Source organism: Theropithecus gelada, chromosome 6 (genome assembly GCF_003255815.1).
Source record: "Theropithecus gelada isolate Dixy chromosome 6, Tgel_1.0, whole genome shotgun sequence".
NCBI lineage: Eukaryota > Metazoa > Chordata > Mammalia > Primates > Cercopithecidae > Theropithecus > Theropithecus gelada.
In genome coordinates this window covers 72,667,408-72,686,552 of record NC_037673.1, presented here as the reverse complement: position 1 = coordinate 72,686,552, position 19,145 = coordinate 72,667,408, and the positions used below count along the sequence as shown (strand labels likewise).

At 44.5% G+C, this 19,145-nt stretch overlaps 1 protein-coding gene across 12 annotated transcripts in view; it reads right to left on the bottom strand.

The window, feature by feature from the left end:
• The window catches only part of PDE8B (phosphodiesterase 8B), a 246,202-nt gene that overhangs the window by 199,385 nt on the left and 27,672 nt on the right, over positions 1 to 19,145 (bottom strand). For 9 of the 12 annotated variants that reach the window (XM_025387295.1, XM_025387296.1, XM_025387298.1 and 6 more), the window contains exon 1: positions 15,924 to 16,835. The exons of 2 other annotated variants lie outside the window; for them this stretch is intronic. In XM_025387295.1, the coding sequence (XP_025243080.1) occupies positions 15,924 to 16,262 (339 nt within the window). In that variant the 5' untranslated portion in view covers positions 16,263 to 16,835. Of the gene's footprint in view, positions 1 to 15,923; positions 16,836 to 17,141; positions 17,296 to 19,145 lie in introns of those variants that run through there. One more of the 12 variants, XM_025387307.1, reaches the window with a different exon arrangement.

The following is a 19,145-nucleotide window of genomic DNA, read 5'->3' as shown; positions in this document are numbered from 1 at the left end:
ATTCTCTGAGATTAAGATCTAGAGATCTTAAGCTTAAGCTTGAGCTAAAACTGTATTACTATTTTGCAGTTACTAGACAACTAAAGAGTCCAAGGAAAGTCTTTGTATGATAGGCAGAAGTTAATGCTCTGGATAGATAAATATATTCTTTCTGGAAAACATTATGTCACTATTGTACTAAAAAATTAGACTGTATGATATGAAAATATATAGGCATAGGGCCATTCCCTGTATCACCATTACAATAGCAAAAATCAGTGGAAATAATTCCCCCAAAAAACATCAATAGGGGACTGGCTGAATAAACCAAAGTACAGCCACGTAATGGTATACTATGCAGCTATGAGTAGGAATGATTTCTGTACTATGATGGAAGGATCTCCAGGATATTTGCTAAGTGAAAAAAGGAAAATGCAGAAAAGTGACTTCTGCAGAACATGTTAATGTGCATTTTAAACAATGGTATGAAATGCATAACATTTTAAAACATAATTACCAATAAGACAGAGGGCATAGAATGTAAGAGACAGAGATAAAATCTAAATGTCTCCGAATATACCGTATTCTATGTTGAAGCATATAAATAATTTACATTCCTATAACACTAAATTAAACACTAAAGAAGACCAAATCAAAAGTAAAATGAAATAAATAATCCTAACTGTATTGTGCTAATCACTAACTGGTCCATTGTTAGTAGAACAGTCACATAAAAAGGAACTGATTCAAACAAATTACAAACATAGTAATTTGCCTGCTCACCCCTAGTGGGATATACCCTAATATCAAAAATCACTGGAAAAAAATTAAACTGTTTACAGTGTTCATATTGATCATGAAGTCGTATTGATCACTGGTATTCTGAGACGTGTGGGGTGTGTGTGTGTGTGTGTGTGTGTGTGTGTGCACACGCATGTGGCATCTAACAAATGAGGAATTATCATAGTGATGTTAAGAACCAGGATTTGTGTCATGGGAAAGAGGAAATAGAAACGTAAGACTGATGAGGTTGAAGAAAAGCCTTGTAGTCCTAAATTTAAACTGGATGAATAAGTATACACTCACAGTACATTTTTATCTTTCAAAAGTATCTACTTCCTGGCTGTGTCCACTTAAAAAGCCCAGAAGCAATGACCAGTCCATTAGCAATGAACTCCCCAGATCATACCTCTAAATACCATTTTTCAATAAAAATAATTAGGTTCCTGGGAGAAAAGACTAATTCTAGATCAGAGACAGGGAATGGACGCAACAAACCTAGAACATCTTGTCAGTCCAAAAGGCAGGAAATCTGTCAAACATTACTAGCAGACTATGAAAAGGACACAGGAGCCAACGTGGCTACTCCCAGTAGACAAAGTCAGGACAATTGAGCGTCAGTAAGGACAATCACTGCAATGGACTATGATACATCTAATATTTATAAACTGATAATTTTATAGGAATTCTGAAATCATCACTGGTTACCTTTGGAGGATGCTAGGAAATCAACTCGTTATTTTGAAAACTGGCAAATAGAAGAGTAGAATCAAGCATGTGCCCTGCCTTTCCCATATGAACTGACCAACTATTTGATGGAGGGAAGTTTCTCTTTATAGATGCATTCCAGAAGCATAGTAGAAAGAATGGTAGACTTTTGCAACCCCTAAGGAATTAATTGATCTAGGCAACAATCATCAGTGGCTGCTAACGTCACCAAGAGACACAACCAGACATCATGTGCCTCCTGACGGAGGTCCATGACACTACCTATGAAGTAGTCTTCCCAAAAAGAAACAAGTGAATAAACCTGAATCCTATCAAGCCTCTAGATCTAACTACCAACATACAGGGAATACAAGGCCAGAAGAATGTGGTTAATGATACCACAGGAATGTAATCAGCAAAGTCCAGACTGTGGGAAACTCTGCTGGACAAATGACTCAGTTTCTTCAACAAACAAATTGTTAGAGAAAAAGAAAGAGAGGAACGGGAACCCACAGAGCAAAAGATTCTTAAGAAACGTATCAATTGATTGCAATAGGTGGATCTTATTTGAAAGATGATTCAAAAAAAATCTTTAAATGAAAATGTTTATGAGATAGGGAAACTTGAACACTGTCTTGGTACTTAATATTAAGAAATTATTTTAATTTAGAGATTTGCTAATAGTATTGTGGTTGTGTTTTCTAAACAGTCCTTATCTTTCAGAGTTACATGCTGAAATAGTTACAGCTGAAATAAGAGGATGTTTCGGATTTGCTTTAAAAGAGTCCCAAAATATGGGGAAAAGTAGGAGGTATAAATAAAATAATAGTCTTAATTTGTTACTGTTGAAACTGGGGGATGTACTCATGAGGTTTCACTATCCTATTCTCTCTACTTTTGTGTACATTTGAACTTTACCATAACAAAAAATGTTCAATTATGAATTGGCTTGTATATTATTATCAATAATAAGCAATACTTACTGGGTGTTACATTCAAAGCTAGCAATGGTACATATATTGATTATATCATCCTCACAGCAATTCTATGAGGTCAGAACTTTCACTATCCTTATTTTTCTACCCTTAGACAGAAGAAATTGAAAATTAAAGAAGCTAAGCCATAGAACCAAGTAGATGGTACAGCATAGTTCTCTGACATCAGATCCCAAGTGTCCAATGAGAAAAGCAAGAACCATTTTATATACATTAAGATGAGATACCGCTGTAGAGAACTGTTTACAAAGGTGTTAGAAGGTATGGATGAGGCCGGGCGCGGTAGCTCAAGCCTGTAATCCCAGCACTTTGGGAGGCCGAGACGGGCGGATCACGAGGTCAGGAGATCGAGACCATCCTGGCTAACACGGTGAAACCCTGTCTCTACTAAAAAATACAAAAAACTAGCCGGGTGAGGTGGCGGGCGCCTGTAGTCCCAGCTACTCAGGAGGCTGAGGCAGGAGAATGGCGTGAACCCGGGAGGCGGAGCTTGCAGTGAGCTGAGATCCGGCCACACTCCAGCCTGGGTGACAGAGCGAGACTCCGTCTCAAAAAAAAAAAAAAAAAAAAAAAAAGAAGGTATGGATGAACAAAGGAAAGATGGAGGTAGAGCTCGAGGAACTAAAAAGATAAAGCAGTAACATCCAGAGACAATAAACTGTAAATACCCTGGGCTGACACCCGCCAGCCCACACTCGTGCTGATCAGCGGGGGGTATGGGGGTGGGGGGGCTGGCACCATCACCACTCAGGTGGCACCACTGCCACTTAGCAGGGGCCACTGCTATCACCTGTTCCTTTCTCTCACATTCCAATTTCCTGCCAGTATCTCCTACCTGTGGAATTTAAGAGGAAACCATCTGGCAAAGTAATCTGGAAGACGCAGCTTGCAGACTTCTAGCCTCATATAATACAAAGGAGAAAATGGGAAAGCAAAAATGGAACTACGAACTAAGAGACAAAAAACCAACACCACTACTGTGCTATACATGTCAAGTTACAATGTCAAATTGTAATTGCTTGACTTAGAACCTTGATGTAAATTTCACTTTCTTCCTCCCTATTTCCATCATGGTAGCTACTTGTGTGGTCATTATGCACTTGAGATGTGGATAGTCCCTACCGAGATGCAGTGTAATCACAAAATACATTCTAGACTTTAAGAACTTAGTTCTGAAAAAAAGAAAGAATGTAAACTATCTCATTAACAAATTTTATATTGAGTACATGTCAAAATAATATTTTTAATATATTGGTTAAATGAACACACATTAAAATTAATTTACCTGCTTATTTTGACATTTAAAAATGTGATTCATAAAATATTTTAAAATTATATGTGCAGGTTACATCTGGGTCACATTTTATTTCTAGTGGGTAATGCTGCTTTAGAGCTTCAACCCAAAGCAAGCCTTATCTGGCAGTCTCTGAACCACAACACCCAAGGGCATTCTCAGCCATCAACTCCACCAGACTTTAGAGTCCTTCTTAATCAGTTCTCTTGGATCCTATTTGTGTCTGGCAGCTTTGAGCTCCAGGCTTGATCTTAATTCTATCTCTGGCCCCTGTCTGTGGCCGTACAATTGTCTGCTCCTTGGCTTTTCCTCAGAGTCTTCAGCTGATTACCCCTCAGGCTCACAGTTCTTCATGCTCTCCCAGTAGGAGTGTCTCACCTGGAAGAACCCAATTCCCAACCCCTAACTCCTGCCAGCCAGCCGGCACTCGGTCAATACACTGCCTTCCCACAGAAGACCACAATATAGGGCACAAACAATGGAAGCTCCTGAAAGGTGGAACTATGTCGTATTCTGTTTTTTGAGATGCAGTCTCACTCTGTCACCCAGGCTGGAGAGGAGTGGTGCAATCTCTGCTCACTGCAACCTCTGCCTGCCAGGTTCAAGCAATCCTCCTGCCTCTGCCTGCTGAGTAGCTGGGATTACAGGTACAAGCCACCATGCCCAGCCAATTTTTGTATTTTAGGAGAGATGGGGTTCACCATGTTGGTCAGGCTGGTCTCTAACTCCTGACCTCGTGATCCACCCACCTCGGCCTCCCAGAGTGCTGGGATTACAGGTATGAGCCACCACGCCCGGCCATCATATTCATTTTTTAATCACTCTAAACCTAGAGTAGTGCCTTAGTATAAGGCAGAAAATACACATACACACGTACTTGAGAACCTAGTGGGTTTACAGGGACTGTACCTCTGTCATAGTTGTACCAGTCCTTTTGGAGATACATATCCCTACTGAGCAAGGAGAAACCATGCAGCTTCTCCAAAGTCACAAAGTTTGTACAGGGCAGAGCTGGAACTCAAGCCGGAGTCAGTGAGTAACTTTCCTTCACACCAAGTTACCCTTTTGTAGCCACAAACATTATAGCAAAGGAGCTGCAAGGGAGCCTTGTGAAATGCCTCCTTTCAAAAGCTCCATGATGTCTGGGGCCTTGGCACGACTGGAGAGGGCTAGGTGGACACCAGGATGTGCCTCCACCCCCAGGGTGGTCAGTGGAGTCCTCATCTACAGTGAGTTTCGAATAAGGACACACTCAACTTAGCTGAAACGGTTTCTTCAAGAAAAGTGCCTCACCAGCTTGAATAAGTTCCCTTCAGTCCAAACTGGGCAGTCTGAGCACAAATAGGTTTAATAACTGCAATGCATCAACACATCCAATACACACAAACCCATAACAATTCATAATGATACTAAGCAAATTAACAGGCAAAGAACTCCTGTGGCCTTAGGAGAATGCTAGGGAATCAACTCTTGAAACAAGTTTCTTGAGACATTCCAGTGAATATATGAAGACAAAATGATAGCGTATCACCATTTTACAACCTCTAATGACTAATGGATATAAGCAATGATCATTAATGAGAGTTAGCATCACAGAAAAGAGACAACCAAACACCCTACAAAACTTAGCATACTCCGATTTTCTGTTAGCATCACAGAAAAGAGACAACCTCCACCCTACAAAACGTAGTATAATCCAATCAAACCTCTAAATCAAACTGCAGTTTCTAGCAAACACAGACAGCAGGGAAATATGTTAGATGCACCACGGGAATGCAATAAGTAAACTTTAGATTGGGGGAAAATCTACAGGACAAACAACCCAGGTTCCTCAACAAACAAATTGCAAGTATATAGAAAAGAGAGACGGGAAGGGGAAGCTACAGACTAAAAAAGACTTCAGAGGCATAGCAACCAACTGCAATGAGTGGAGTTACCGTTTGGATACCAACAAACAGTACAAGAATAAGCAGTAAGACAATTAGAAAAGTGTGATTGATATTAAGTTGTCATATTTTTGGTGTATAATAGTTTTATGATTTATTTTTTAAAAACAGTTATAGTTAAAAGATACCAACTGAGCTATCTGTACATGAAACAGAAAAGAAGTGCCACAAAGAAGCTAGACACACCCCTTTTTACCTGCAGATAAAATAGGACAGTGAAAACAGGACGGTTGAGCAGATGTAACTCTGGGTCCCTAGCTGTGTGATCTTGGTCAAGCCACTGGAGCCGCCTGTGCCTCCGCCTCCTCCCTAGCAATGTGAGGTTAATAACACCACCTGAGCCCCTCAGCGCCCCAGCACACCATGGATCACTAAAGATAACTACTCCCTAAAGGAACTTCACAAATTCTCCCTCATCTGCTTCATCAGCCTCTAATTAAACCCACTTCTCCCAAAGGACACCCATACAAAAGAAACGAGAGTTCTAATTCAATTTTATGTTTCTTTCACAGCAATATTGTTTCAACAGTGTAAATACATTCCAGCTACATAATGGACTAAAACTTTTTTGTGCTAACCTAGAAACCTAAATGCCACATATAACATTGTTTCTACATGAAAGTCTTTCCCCAATAACAACTAGGTGCCTTACAAACTAATGTTCGTCATATAGTCTGCATATAAAAGTGAACACTGCCTTTCACATTCATCCAAAGCACTTCCTGGTTGTGTTTTAGGATTCAAAGTTCTCACCTTTGATACAACAAGAGATTCCAATCTTTTGCCCCACCTCCTTGTCCGTTCTTGAAAATCTCAACTAAGTCTGCAAAACTCCCCTCTACCACTGCCCTTAGGGAGATCAGGCTAAGTGGATCACACTCCCCTGCCCTCACCTGTTCCTCCCAAGGGATGAAGGCTCCACAGTCAGTCAGCCAGTGCCAGGGCTTGACAGTCCTAATGGACCAGATCACTGCAGAGAACAGCCTGGGTGTCAGAGAGCTCACCCTGGGCTCCACATGTGACTGAGAAGAAGGGCAGGGCAGCAACCACAAGGACAGGAGGACCTGCAAGAGTCTACTAGGTGAGGAGGGTCCTGAAACTGGCTTTACGGACCCAGCATTATAGATGTGGGAGGGGGAGAGCAGGAAGTCTCCTGCAAACCTCCCCGCCTAGGTATTCTGCCCCAGCAATACTTCCCAGAGCAGGTGTGTGTGCGTGCGTGCATGTGTGCATGTGTGCGTCTGAGGCTGCACATGACAGATGGATCTGGGATGAAAGGTGTTATCCACCCAATGCTTGCACAGCCACAGACTACGCTGATCCTTGCTCCCTTCAGTCTTTATTTGGCCATCCTTCTTTTGAGTATCACACTCTCGATTGTGGGGGAAAGAGACTTCTAGTTCCAACTAAGGCTCAGCTCCAAACACTGTTGGTGGCTTTTGTTTCCTCGCAGAGACCCCATTTCTCAGCCAAGACTGTCGATCAGATTTTTAAGCTGAAAATGAGTATGTCCCACAAGGTCCCAGGACCACTAGTGGCTGAAGTGTGGATTGGTGGGTCATCACTGACCTTCATAAATGTATCTGTCTCTCCATTTGGTCACTGCTCTCATTTGAAGCTCCCTCAGCAGGAACTCTGGAGTGGACAAAAGCTCTGGCTATCCTGAACCCTTGTCATCACCTTCCAGTTCCGGAGCTTTAATGTTATTTGTGGTTCTGATGTCAGAACGGCACCTTTTTCTTCATATGGTACCCTGGGTGACAGATTGCTTTAAAATCTCTCATGCATCTTCCTATAAAAATTTCCAAAATTCAGGGTCTTGTCTCAGTTTTATGACTCACACAGACAACTGAGTCCCTGGAGTTAATCATTACATCTTCCTATTTGAGAGAAAACAGGTTTTAGATGTACAGGGTATCATTTTCCCAACAATATAGTGTCTGACAGCACCCAAAACGCAGCAATACAAAAATCGACTGAGCTCATGCAAAATGCTTCAAAGAGCAATTAGAGACTGAGGCTTCAGGCTACACGTTTATACCAAAGAATTCCACAGGGAACCAACCACCTCAGGATAACACCAAGGCCTTGACCTTTAAATTCTGCTGAGTGTGGGCTCAACAGTCATGGAACCCAAACCCCACCTTGGGCCTTGGACTGGCAAGATTCTACTATGTCATCACCTCTGGAAATCCAACTGAAGCGGACAAAACCCACGTCTGTGGCAGCAGTTTCCAAGGCTTTGGGATAACACATCTCTCTATAAATTCAGTTAGTCATCTATCGGCCAAATCAACGTACTTGAAAGTGTGGGACACATTTTCCATAAAAAACAATTATATGTTTCAAAAATACCTAAATCTAAATAACCGAAATCTCATTTTAATTACCCAAAGAGTAATAATAGCAACCATAAAAATAAGAGCAGCTACTATTTGTACAGCACTTACAAAGTGTCAGGCACTGTGTTCAGTGAAAATAATGACAACATGTTGTGTCAGAGCTTCTCACATTTTGTGTGCATTTTTAAATTCTTCTCCAACTTCAAAACACTCTAGTTCAAGTTAATAGAAGGGGTGACAGTGGATATGTCAAAGGAAAAATCTCACTCATGAGGCTCCCTGCTCCCCTTCCCTCTGCCTGTTTATCATCCTTCTGCTCTAAATAACTGCAGTTCCAGGACCAGCCACACTTGGGGCTGCAGGCTGTGTGGCCACAGGCCTGAGTGTGCAACACACTTAAGGGATGGGCTCACGGGGTGAGAGACCATTCGGACCCTCCTGCCTTCAAACTTCAGTCCTTGCCTTGGGAAATTTATCCCACCTCTTGCAGCCCCATTTTCCACTTTTCTAAAGTGAAAATGATAAAGTGTAGCTCACAGCAGATCAGGCGAAACCATGCAGATTTGGTGAAACAATGTATATAAAGTGCTCAGCAAATAGCAAGAACTTAAATAACAACTAATATTATTATAGCTATCCTGTTTACCTTGTTGCGAAGTGTACAAACTATGCCTGAAAACTTAAATTGCCTTGGAAACAAGAGGCAACCATGAAATATTCTTATTTTCATTGATGGATTATCCAAAAGCAAAATGGTTCCTTGATTTTTATCACAGCAATCACAAGCTTCTTAAAGCAAATTTTCAGCAGAGTAGGATAATTCTACTTCAGGAACTACTTTTCTGTGCATTCTCCCTAAGGAGGTAGAAAGGAGGGGATGAAAGAAACCAATGGTAAAGAGTAAAGCAAAAAAATCCTAAATAAAAGCTGGCTATTATCTGCTGATGGGAGAAAAAAATAGACTGGGGAAGGAGTCATGAACAACTAATTCTAAACTAATATATACTACAACTTGTTGAGAAGTAGTGTTTTGGGCCAGGCATGGTGGCTCATGCCTGTAATCCTAGCACTTTGGGGGCCAAGGCAGGTGGATAGCTTGAGCTCAGGAGTTTGAGACCAGTCTGGGTAACATGGAGAAACACCGTCTCTACAGAAAATACCAAAAAATTAACCAAGGGTGGTGGCACCACCTGTAGTCCCAGCTACTTGGGAGGCTGAAGTGGGATGATAGCTTGAGCCTGGGAGGCGGAGGTTGCAGTGAGCTGAGATCACACCATTGCACTCCAGCCTGGTGACACAGTGAGACCTTGTCTCAAAACAACAAAAAAAGTGTTTTTTACTAAAATATAACTACCAAGAATTCCACTGTAGGGTAAAGGTAACACCTATCTTTAAAAATAAATTCCCGGACACATTTTAATATTTTTAAATATGTTCTAAATGTACACATTCTTTATTGAAAATATAACCTTATAAGCACATAGCAAAATTCACTTTTTTTAAACTTTTCAAGCCTGTGGAGAGAAGGTTATAGAAAGCGCGAAAGTAAAAACTGAGAAGAAAAATGGAATAAACTGATAAGGCTGGATCCTGAGTCTCTTATGAGGCTCAGGTCTTTCTCCCCCATTCCACCCTTGGGCTTTGAGTTCAGGATAGGGAGAAGGACAGCAGGCAGGGGCCAGAGGAAGTGATAAAACACATGTATCAGCAGTCACGGGACAGAATGAACTGAAGAGAAGGATATGTTTACAGCAATAACTTCGAGGTCTCCGACCAAGATAATTGGACATATTTTAATATCATTAGTCATCAAACAGAAACTGTAAACAGTGAATTAAGTGGCCATTTTAAAATGCCATTATTTTAGACAACCATCAAACTGCCCATCACAATTTGAGTTTATCTATACCGAGGTAGCTCCAGTGACACTGAACATCTCTTACTGCCTGTTACGAAGAGCCTTTGGGATATGCTCAGGATATTTTTCATTTGCCCCTCCAGACCCACTCTCCACCCTGCTCAGTACCCTGGAAAACCCCAATCAACAGATTCCCTTTCCCTCTGGTTTCCATATGTGGAAACCAGCAGGAGCTTGATGAAAGGGAGGACAATGTCATGAAGGGATTTACTGCTTTGGCTCCCTCCCTGCCCACTCCTCCTGAAGGCTACAGCTTCTGAGGGTTTCTCTGACCTACAGGTTTGGTTTCTCAGCTTCCCATAACCACCCTGATATGGTTTGGCTGTGTCCCTACCCAAATCTCACCTTGAACTGTAGCCACCATAATTCCCATGTGTTGTGGGAGGGACCCAGTGGAAGGTAATGGAATCATGGGGCAGTTTCCCCCTTACTGTTCTCATGATAGTGAACAAATCTCACGAGGTCTGATGGTTTTATAAGGGGAACCTCTTTTGCTTGGTTCTCATTCTCTCGTCTGCCACCATGTAAGACATGCCTTTTGCCTTCGGCCATGATTGTGAGGCTTCCCCAGCCACGTGGAAATGTAAGTCCATTAAATCTCTTTTTCTTTATAAATTACCCAGTCTCTGGTATGTCTTTATCAGCAGCGTGAAAACGAACGAATACACACCCCCTCCCCTTGACTCTTCTGGGGTAGTAACAGCTCCCTCTTTTTCCAGCCTAGGGTGCTTCAGCTTCATTTGTTGTCTTTCCTTCATTCTGCCAAAAAATTTGCAGTAATCCCTTCATTTGATTATTCTGAGTTACCCCTTTTGGATGTGCAGTCTGTTTCCTGCCCAGACTCTGTCTGATCAGGGTGCAAGGAAGGATTGCTTGGTTGGTCTTGTGTCATTTGGTACCGGGTTCACAAAGTTACCTACAGCCCTCTGATTGGTCACCACAGCCTCCTGAATAGAATAGAAAGTGAGAAGTTTCTATTCTGCCATCAGAAGTCTCAACCTGGTTCAACAGCTGTCACCCTTGCTGAACCACTAATTTCTAGATTTCCCTTGCCTGCCTGGCCCCAGCGTTCCCACCTGCTCCCTGCCCCCCTCCAACTTTGCTGGATGTCCAAACTCTGGACTCTTGTCTTCCCACCTGGTTCCACAGGGCTCACTCCCTTCTTCCTATTTTGATTACTGGTCTTAACTCATGACCAGTCTAGTGCCACACAATCTGCCCTGCCCTCACCAGCATGTCCTGTCCTGCCGGTGCCCAGGCCATACCTGGTGGTCAGCAAAACAGGATTTCTTTTTTTTTTTTTTTTTTTTTTTTTTTGAGACGGAGTCTCGCTCTGTTGCCCAGGCTGGAGTGCAGTGGCACAATCTCGGCTCACTGCAAGCTCCGCCTCCCGGGTTCACGCCATTCTCCTGCCTCAGCCTCCCGAGTAGCTGGGACTACAGGCGCCCACCACCGCACCCGGCTAATTTTTTCTATTTTTAGTAGAGACGGGGTTTCACCATGGTCTCGATCTCCTGACCTTGTGATCCGCCCGCCTCGGCCTCCCAAAGTGCTGGGATTACAGGCGTGAGCCACCGCGCCCGGCCAGGATTTCAATAGAAACTGTATCATCTCTGAACAGCTGGCAGCTTATACTATGTTACATCCTGGCTTGAGGACTTACTTTCCTTTAAAAGGAAAAATTACCTGATGGTCCTTAAAAATTCATGGAACTACTGAAGAAAGTCATGAAAATAAGGAAAATGTGCTCATTCATTCTAATTAATGTGTTGGGAAAAGGAGGAACTAAACTGTAATCATATATACAATGGCAGAAGGCAAACTTGAATCTTATGAAATCAGCTTGCAGGACTCACTTGAGCTTACTAAACTTTATATTCCATTTTAAAATGAAAAATGATGGTGAAAGGCGTAGCAGGAATTCCAAGAGCTGAGAAGAGAATATGTGCCTGTATCACATAACATCCAGTCTTGCTTTAGGCTTCTCTTGTGGTGGCAAAGCAAGACATTACGACCTGTACAAACCCAAAAGGATCCTGGGGAAAACTTACCTCAAGAAACCAGAGTTGGCTACAGGATCCAGCACTCTCCTCACTTACAGACTTTTTAGCAAATCTCGGAGGCTCAGAGTTTGACTTCTTGTACAGCGATAGGTTTCCCATACAGAAGTGAACTAAGATGAAAGCAGTGCTATGACTAGTACCCCAGATAAAGACAGCGTGGTACTATGCACTCTGCTGAGGTGGCCCCACCTCACTCACCTGGCCAACCGACAGATAATTTAGTTCACTGAAAAGCAGTGGTTCTCAAAATGTGGTCCCCAGATCAGTAACACTAGCATCTTCTGGAAGCCTGCTAGAAATTCAAATTCTCAGGCCCCACCCAAGACCTACTAAATCAGAATCTCTGGGAGTGGAGTACAGCAATCTATATTTTAACAAGCTCTCTAGGCGATTCTGGCATACACTAAAGTTTGACTCCAAAACACCTACTTAGAAAACAAAAATGACTTTTCTCCAATATAGCTCTACTCCTCCCCCAGATAAAATCGTATTATTATTTACCATAAGGTCAGTGGAATATCTATTTATTTTCCTTTTACATATAGTCAACTCAGGATTATCCTCACAAATTCTAGAACGCTATGGAACAGAAGACATAGAAGTCACTAATAACTGGTTTAGGCACACCATTTCACAGGAGATTTATCCTCCTCATTAGGCTTTGCTTACCAAATTTCATGGATATTTCCTGAATCGCTAGCACCTACAACACAGTCTGGCCACAAATACTGAATGAACAAATGAGCACATTCTGTATGAATGGAGGGAAAGCGGGGAGCTGGTGATGCTGCCATCTGGAAACTAACAACGTCCTGTGTCTAATCCACAAAAGAGTTAACCTACACCGCGGTCATAGCAAGTTGATGGTATTGTCAGTAAAGATTCCTTTCTACAACTGGTTGTCTACTCCCAGATGCTCTCAAGTAGGAACAGCTGGTATGAGAAAACTTGTAAGAATCCCTGGTTCTTCCCAGAGAGAGGTTCAACCATCTCCTCTGAGGATTTCTGAACAAGAATTACAAAACTGGCACAATATCAAGAGTGAGCATCCTGCAGGATTCTCCTGTTGGAGTACTATTTTTGAAAAGGCAAGCAAAAAGGAAAGAAATTGCTAGGAAGTTGCATTTTTACAGCAATTGGGAGACAAATCTAACTTCTTACCAGAAATGGAAACCCATGTGATATCATTGCACTGCATATGAATTATTAATGCTTATAATCCTTTTTTTTTTTTTTTGCAAATTAGGTATTCAGGAAGGTTCCTGTTGACATCATGTTTGACATCATAATGCCTCATCATTCTAAAAGCTTAATGAGATGAATTATTGCTAGAAAAGAGAGAGAGATCAAGCACACATTTTTTGCACTCTGGGGAATACCAGAGGCCAAGCAGATAATGAGGATACACTTCATAATTGATGTAAAGTGGTGGGGGAAGGGGGTGGAAACTATTACAACTTTCCACCATTGTAAACAGGACCAAATGGTAAAGATTTTACTTTTTCCACCTGAGTGCTTCGGAAAGGCGTGGGGCACCACCACGTGCCTAGCAACTATCTCAAACTATTAAGGCAAAAAAAAGAATGCTTAGTCTACGAAAAATGAAAGTAAAGTTTTTATAAAATCATCTCAGCAACAAAAGGGCACAGAACATGTGAACTTTAAGATTGAGAAAAGACAATACGACGCCCAGTCACAGGCCTAAAAGGATACTATTAAATATATTAGGGCAGTTCTGTGATAACAATTCTGTAAGATTTGCATGAATAACTCTGGTCTCAAATTTCACTTCAAATATATACTTTCTGAGATCCACACAATGCAAAGCAGTGTTAAGTCACTGAACCAGCGGTTTCATTTCCAACATTCCTAGTAATGGGTTAGAGTGAATTAAGCTCTTATTTGGGAATCTTGTTGATAAAGCAAAATGAGTTCAATTCTAACCCAGGTCAAGGCTTTTAACACTTAAGCCAAGTAGCAATGAGATTTACACAAGTTTATACAAGCTACTAATAATTGGGACTCATTGTCCCTTCAGTTTTTACTTCATTTGGTCTCTAAGCAGCCTCTTGAGGGAAGTATTAAAAACGTACAGAATGGGTTCATTCAGTATTCTTTCTTCTACTGAACAAACATGGAGTAGCTAGAGTTGCCAAGCACTAAACTGAGATTCTTGATATTCTGGAAAACAAAAATTCACAATTTCTCTGGAGCAACCAAAAAAAGTATCACAAAGTTCATGAGCTGTCACCATTTTGAACTACTGCTTCAGGTCTTCAACCATCAGGCAATAGGATGGTCTTTACCGATAACAGCCCAACTTAATATTTTCACCAAATTTAACATTTTCATCCCTGAAATTGCTCCTAAAGCTAACTGTGTGTGAACAGGGAGTGGGAGAGAGAGAGAGCCTGACAAAAGCAAAGTATAGCTTTCAGCACATGCCTCTGTAACAAATGGACAACTGGTAGGTTTGTACTGTCATGAATCCTAGACTCTAGTCTTCAGATATGCTATGCTAAGATCACACTGTTAACATTCAATAGTTAAGAGAGAAAGCTTATTTCTGGCACATAGTAGGTGCTCAATAAATGGTGTTTTTATTATAATGGTGATTATGATTACTGCCAGAGAAACACTGCAACCACAAGCAAACATCAGTTAAGCTTCATGTTAAACAATCAGATGCTGTAAAAAAAAAAAAAAAAAAAAGGTTCATTAAAAAACTTCTGGACTTCCAGATTGAAGCCAAAATATGTTATCCTCCTCACTGCTCCACTGTGGGCTGACTTCACCCTATGAAGACCAAGTTTTTAACTACTAAAAATACAAATGTGTCTTTGACAAAAATCCACGGAATGGTTCTTGGTAACCTATTGGCCAGGTAAAGGCTGTGATTCTATCTGACATTAGGAGTCATAGAGATGTGTATTTCTTCTCTCTGTACAATGGGATATGCCATTGTCATCTTGTTTGCTGTAAGGAAAAAAGACCCAGTGCCCAGATTTACACAATGAAAAGCCTCTTACATTTAATAGTACTTTGAGAACATACAGGAGGACACTATTTAAATAATTATTTTTCTTCTGTCATTAAGAAATAAATATTTAGCGACTGCTTTAACCACCTAAACAATTTTTTCCACTTCCTCAAAATCCCACTTTCTGGAAAGACCATATGTATGTGCAGAATCATCCTCAGACAGCTGTACTGCACTGGAAACCATGTCCCCTCACGGTGGCTCTGCTGACACTCCGAACTCATGGCCCGATTCTCTCAATTCTGTCTAGGATGCAGCCAACCCAGAGAAACGCTACAGTGACAAACAACAGGTTCCACTCTGCTCCGTTCCCACATCTCTTCTCAAAACACGAACACTTATTCATTCACAAATCCCTACGCTCGGTGCCTGTGCTGAGACTCCAGCCTGGCTGGTAATCCCAGGTAAAAATCGGAATATGGGGCACTATCTATCCTGGTGCTGCAACTGCACCAGTCACCTACAAGGCATGCAAATCCAGCTCGTGCTCAGATTTCATTCAACAGGACTGGCCACCGAATGCTCTCAATGGTCCCCACCCCTCTTCCTCCAAGCCACAGCCTTCCTGTCCTCAAGGAGGAACAGACCAGACCACCTGCTTCCCTCTGCGCTCCCTTCCCCGCCCCGTCCCCCAGGACCAGCTAAGGACGCTCCCAGGACCCCTCCAGGGGCCTTTTTCTGTCCACATTTCCTGGGCTCCCACCATCTCCACAAATGAAAAGTAAACTCCTCCTTAGTGACAACCTCTCCAAACCAACCGCGTCACGGTCACCCAACTCCGCCAGAGCCCCCAGCCCGTGCAAGCCCCGCCGACGGGGCGGGCGGCCCCCACACTGTGTGCCAGCGCGGGGCATTTACCTTCACGCTGGTGTAGCTGGTCTGAGTCTCGGCCTCGGCGCTGCTGCAGCAGTGGCGCCTCCGGCCCCTGCTGGTGGTCGCGGCGGGGGCTGCGGAACCCGCGCTGCTGCCGCTGCCCAGCTCTGTGCGGGCCCTGCGGACGCGGGCGGCGCTGGGGGGTCCCGACGCGCGGCTCGGGGGGATGGCGTCGGCGGCGTCGGTCTGGACGAAGAGGCCGGGCAGGGGTGCCGCGGGACCCTGCGACACGCTGGTGGTCTGGCGGGGCGAGTTGGACTCGTCCGAGTCCCGGCAGTAGATCACGCCGCTCTGCGAGACATGGATGCTGGGGGCGCAGCCCATCCCTCGGCCGGGCTCCCCCGCGCGCCCGCCCGCGCCCGCGGCCGCCGGGACCCAGCGCACCCGCTGCCACCTGCAGTGAGGGGGCGGTCGCGGCGGCGCCCGGACTGCGCGCCCCCCGGCCTGTGTGTCCGCCGCTCCGTCGGGCTGGCCGCGGTGCCCCCCGCCGAGCCTCCGGGTAACGCGCGCGTCACCCCAACTTTCCCTTTTGGGCCATCTTCCTCCCCGAGCTGGGGAGCGCGCACACACAGCGCCCCGCGCGCACCAGCGGCCGCCACCCTCGCCGCCGCGGCGCCCCAAACACGCTCCCCGCGCCTCCGCCTTCCCCTCCTCCCTCGGCGCGGCCCCCGCCGCCGCCCAGCTCGACCTCGCCGGGCTCCCGCACCCGCGGCCCTGGGCCAGGGCGCCCGCCCGCCTGCCCGCCTGCCTGCACCTTCTTTCCCCACTTTCGGTCTGCACCCGTCCCCTCCCTCCCTCGCTCCCACCCTCCTTCCTCCTCAGGTGCCCCGGCTCCGCGGCCACAGCCGCCCGGGCCCCACTGCGCCCCTCCGCCCCTCCCGCCGCTCCCCGAGCTCTCCCGACTGGGCAGAGCGTGCCTGCGGCTTGGCTCCGCCGCGGGGCCCCTGTGCGCGGCAGCTGGCACCGCGTCTCGGCGCCCTCCCCTCCTCCTCCGCTGTCCAGAGGCCTCGTCTCTTCTGCACTCATCCCGACGCCGCCCCCAGCGCCCCAGCCCCTCTTCCCCTGAAGTGCTGTGTAAGCCTCTCGCTTTTCACCAACACATTTTCACACATCCCAGAGCTAAACACCAGGAGGCCCCTCCCGAAATGGCAGGGACCCTACAGCCCAGGCCCATCCACTGCATTTGCTCGCCTGTCAACACACCCGGGGAGTGATGGAGAGACCTCATGGGTCCGTCCTCTTCCCACAGCCCCACCGCCTACTCCGAAGGCTGAGTTGGATGGTGACCCAGTCTTTGGAAGAAGCCCATTCCATGTCTACTCATCGTTTGGAAGTTCATGCCAAGGGATGGGAGGCCCTGCGGAGGAAGGCACCCTTGAACACATACGTTCCCCTAAGATCCAAGGAAAGAACAGAAAGAAGCTGTCTGACGGTTCTTGGCTTTCTCCCCCGTTTTCACCTCTTCCTTGGGTGCCACTAAATGTTCATGCTGATTTCTACCCCATCCAGCCGCCCATGTCAACTGTTCTTCCTCACATTCCGGGCTGGGCAGTCAACAAGGCCTTCCCTCATTCTCCTTGGTGAGGCATGCACAGACTGAGCTGTGCTGGAGGAGAGGAAGAATGCCTTTAGAAGGATGGCTGCTGTTCATCCTTCCCTTGTGAACTCCGAGTTAGAGCTGCAAGACGCCACTGCCCATTCAGTCACCTGTTCCCACAGTAATTCCTGCCCTATTGCCACAATGGTACGGGGAGATAATTAGATGGTCTAAGAAAGGATTTTATCTAGAGTTGCTTATACAGACAAGGGCAATAACATAGAGGCTTAATGCAAGGCACAAAGAAGTATTCAATTTTAAGGGTTTTTTTTTTTTTCATATTTTCCTTTTTCTTCCTGTACCACTCTTGGACGTGACTGGATGAAGACTTCAAAAGACAGTTTCTAAATTTCATAGAGAAGCAAGGTATCATTCCCAATCCCAAATTCAGATATACAGAGAAAGAGTCTAACCTTATTCTTCTACCTTTGCTTCCCTTCTCAGTTTAGCTCTCTCTTTTTTTGATACAAAAACTCCATCTCCAGCTAACCTGGAAAAAGTCTATGCTATATTTTTTAATGGACAGGCAAATTGCTCATAAAATTTCTGCACAGGTTGGGTCCTCCTAGAAGCAGATTCTGAGATGGTGTTTAGCAGGCAGAGGGAGGCTTTTTAGGAAGTGCTCTTATAGTCATTTGTGGGAGGAAATAAAGGAAGGGATGGGAGGGAGGCAAGCTTGAGCAGGGGAGAAATTGACCAAGCCTCAGGCATCCCTGCAGGGAGGATTCTGAAGGTGGGATGATGCATCAGAGTTGTTCTGAGTTGGAGCTGGGTTCTGAGCTGTTCTGATGGGCCTTTATACCCCAGCATGGACCAGTCTTTACATGCAGGCCACCTCAGTGACCTTGGGCAAGGTGGCTCTCTTCAGCTGAGGCACTGCCCCCAGGAGATGTCAGCCAAGCCAAGGGCTTTCTGCTGGCAGCACTCCCAGTAGCTGGAGGAGTAAGTCCTTTCCTGGCATCATAGCTTCCACCACAGTTCCCTTCCAGGCTGCTGAGGTCCATGCTTCCTTGTCCCATCCATGCCTATAAGAACACCACATTAAATGGCTGAGACTGAGATATGGGGACAGCCATTCATTTAGAACTAAGCCTCATAGCTACCATCTTCTCTGCTTCCAAAGGACAATTTAGGACCTGGGAAAACAACATCAGAGTTAAATTGCAAAAACACTACTCTCTACACTAGTCCCTGATGTAATGTTCAAGTCAGGGTTTAATCATTCCTAAAGCTTATCTGTGATAACGCATATAGCATTTCAGTCATTACGTTTCATGGAGCTATCAATGACAGCCTTCACATATTGAAATTTAGAGCCATGCTAATTCTCATGACACATGTCTACTTTTTCAGAGTTTTCTCTAGGAATGCAATGAAACCACCCAGAAAAAAAGCACCAGTCACTCACTGAGGCTTTGAAAGGCAAGAAGATTGTGATAAAATAGAAATTACAACCAATCTTCTGGTGGAGAACATTAGGAGCTGAATCATGAAGCTACAAGTCACCCAGAAACAAATTTAGGTTGAACTTTCTACGTTAAAAAATAAGAATAATTAAGCCTTGAAAGAGTAGGTGACCTCAAGGTAGCTAGTGAAAAGGACTAGGCTGC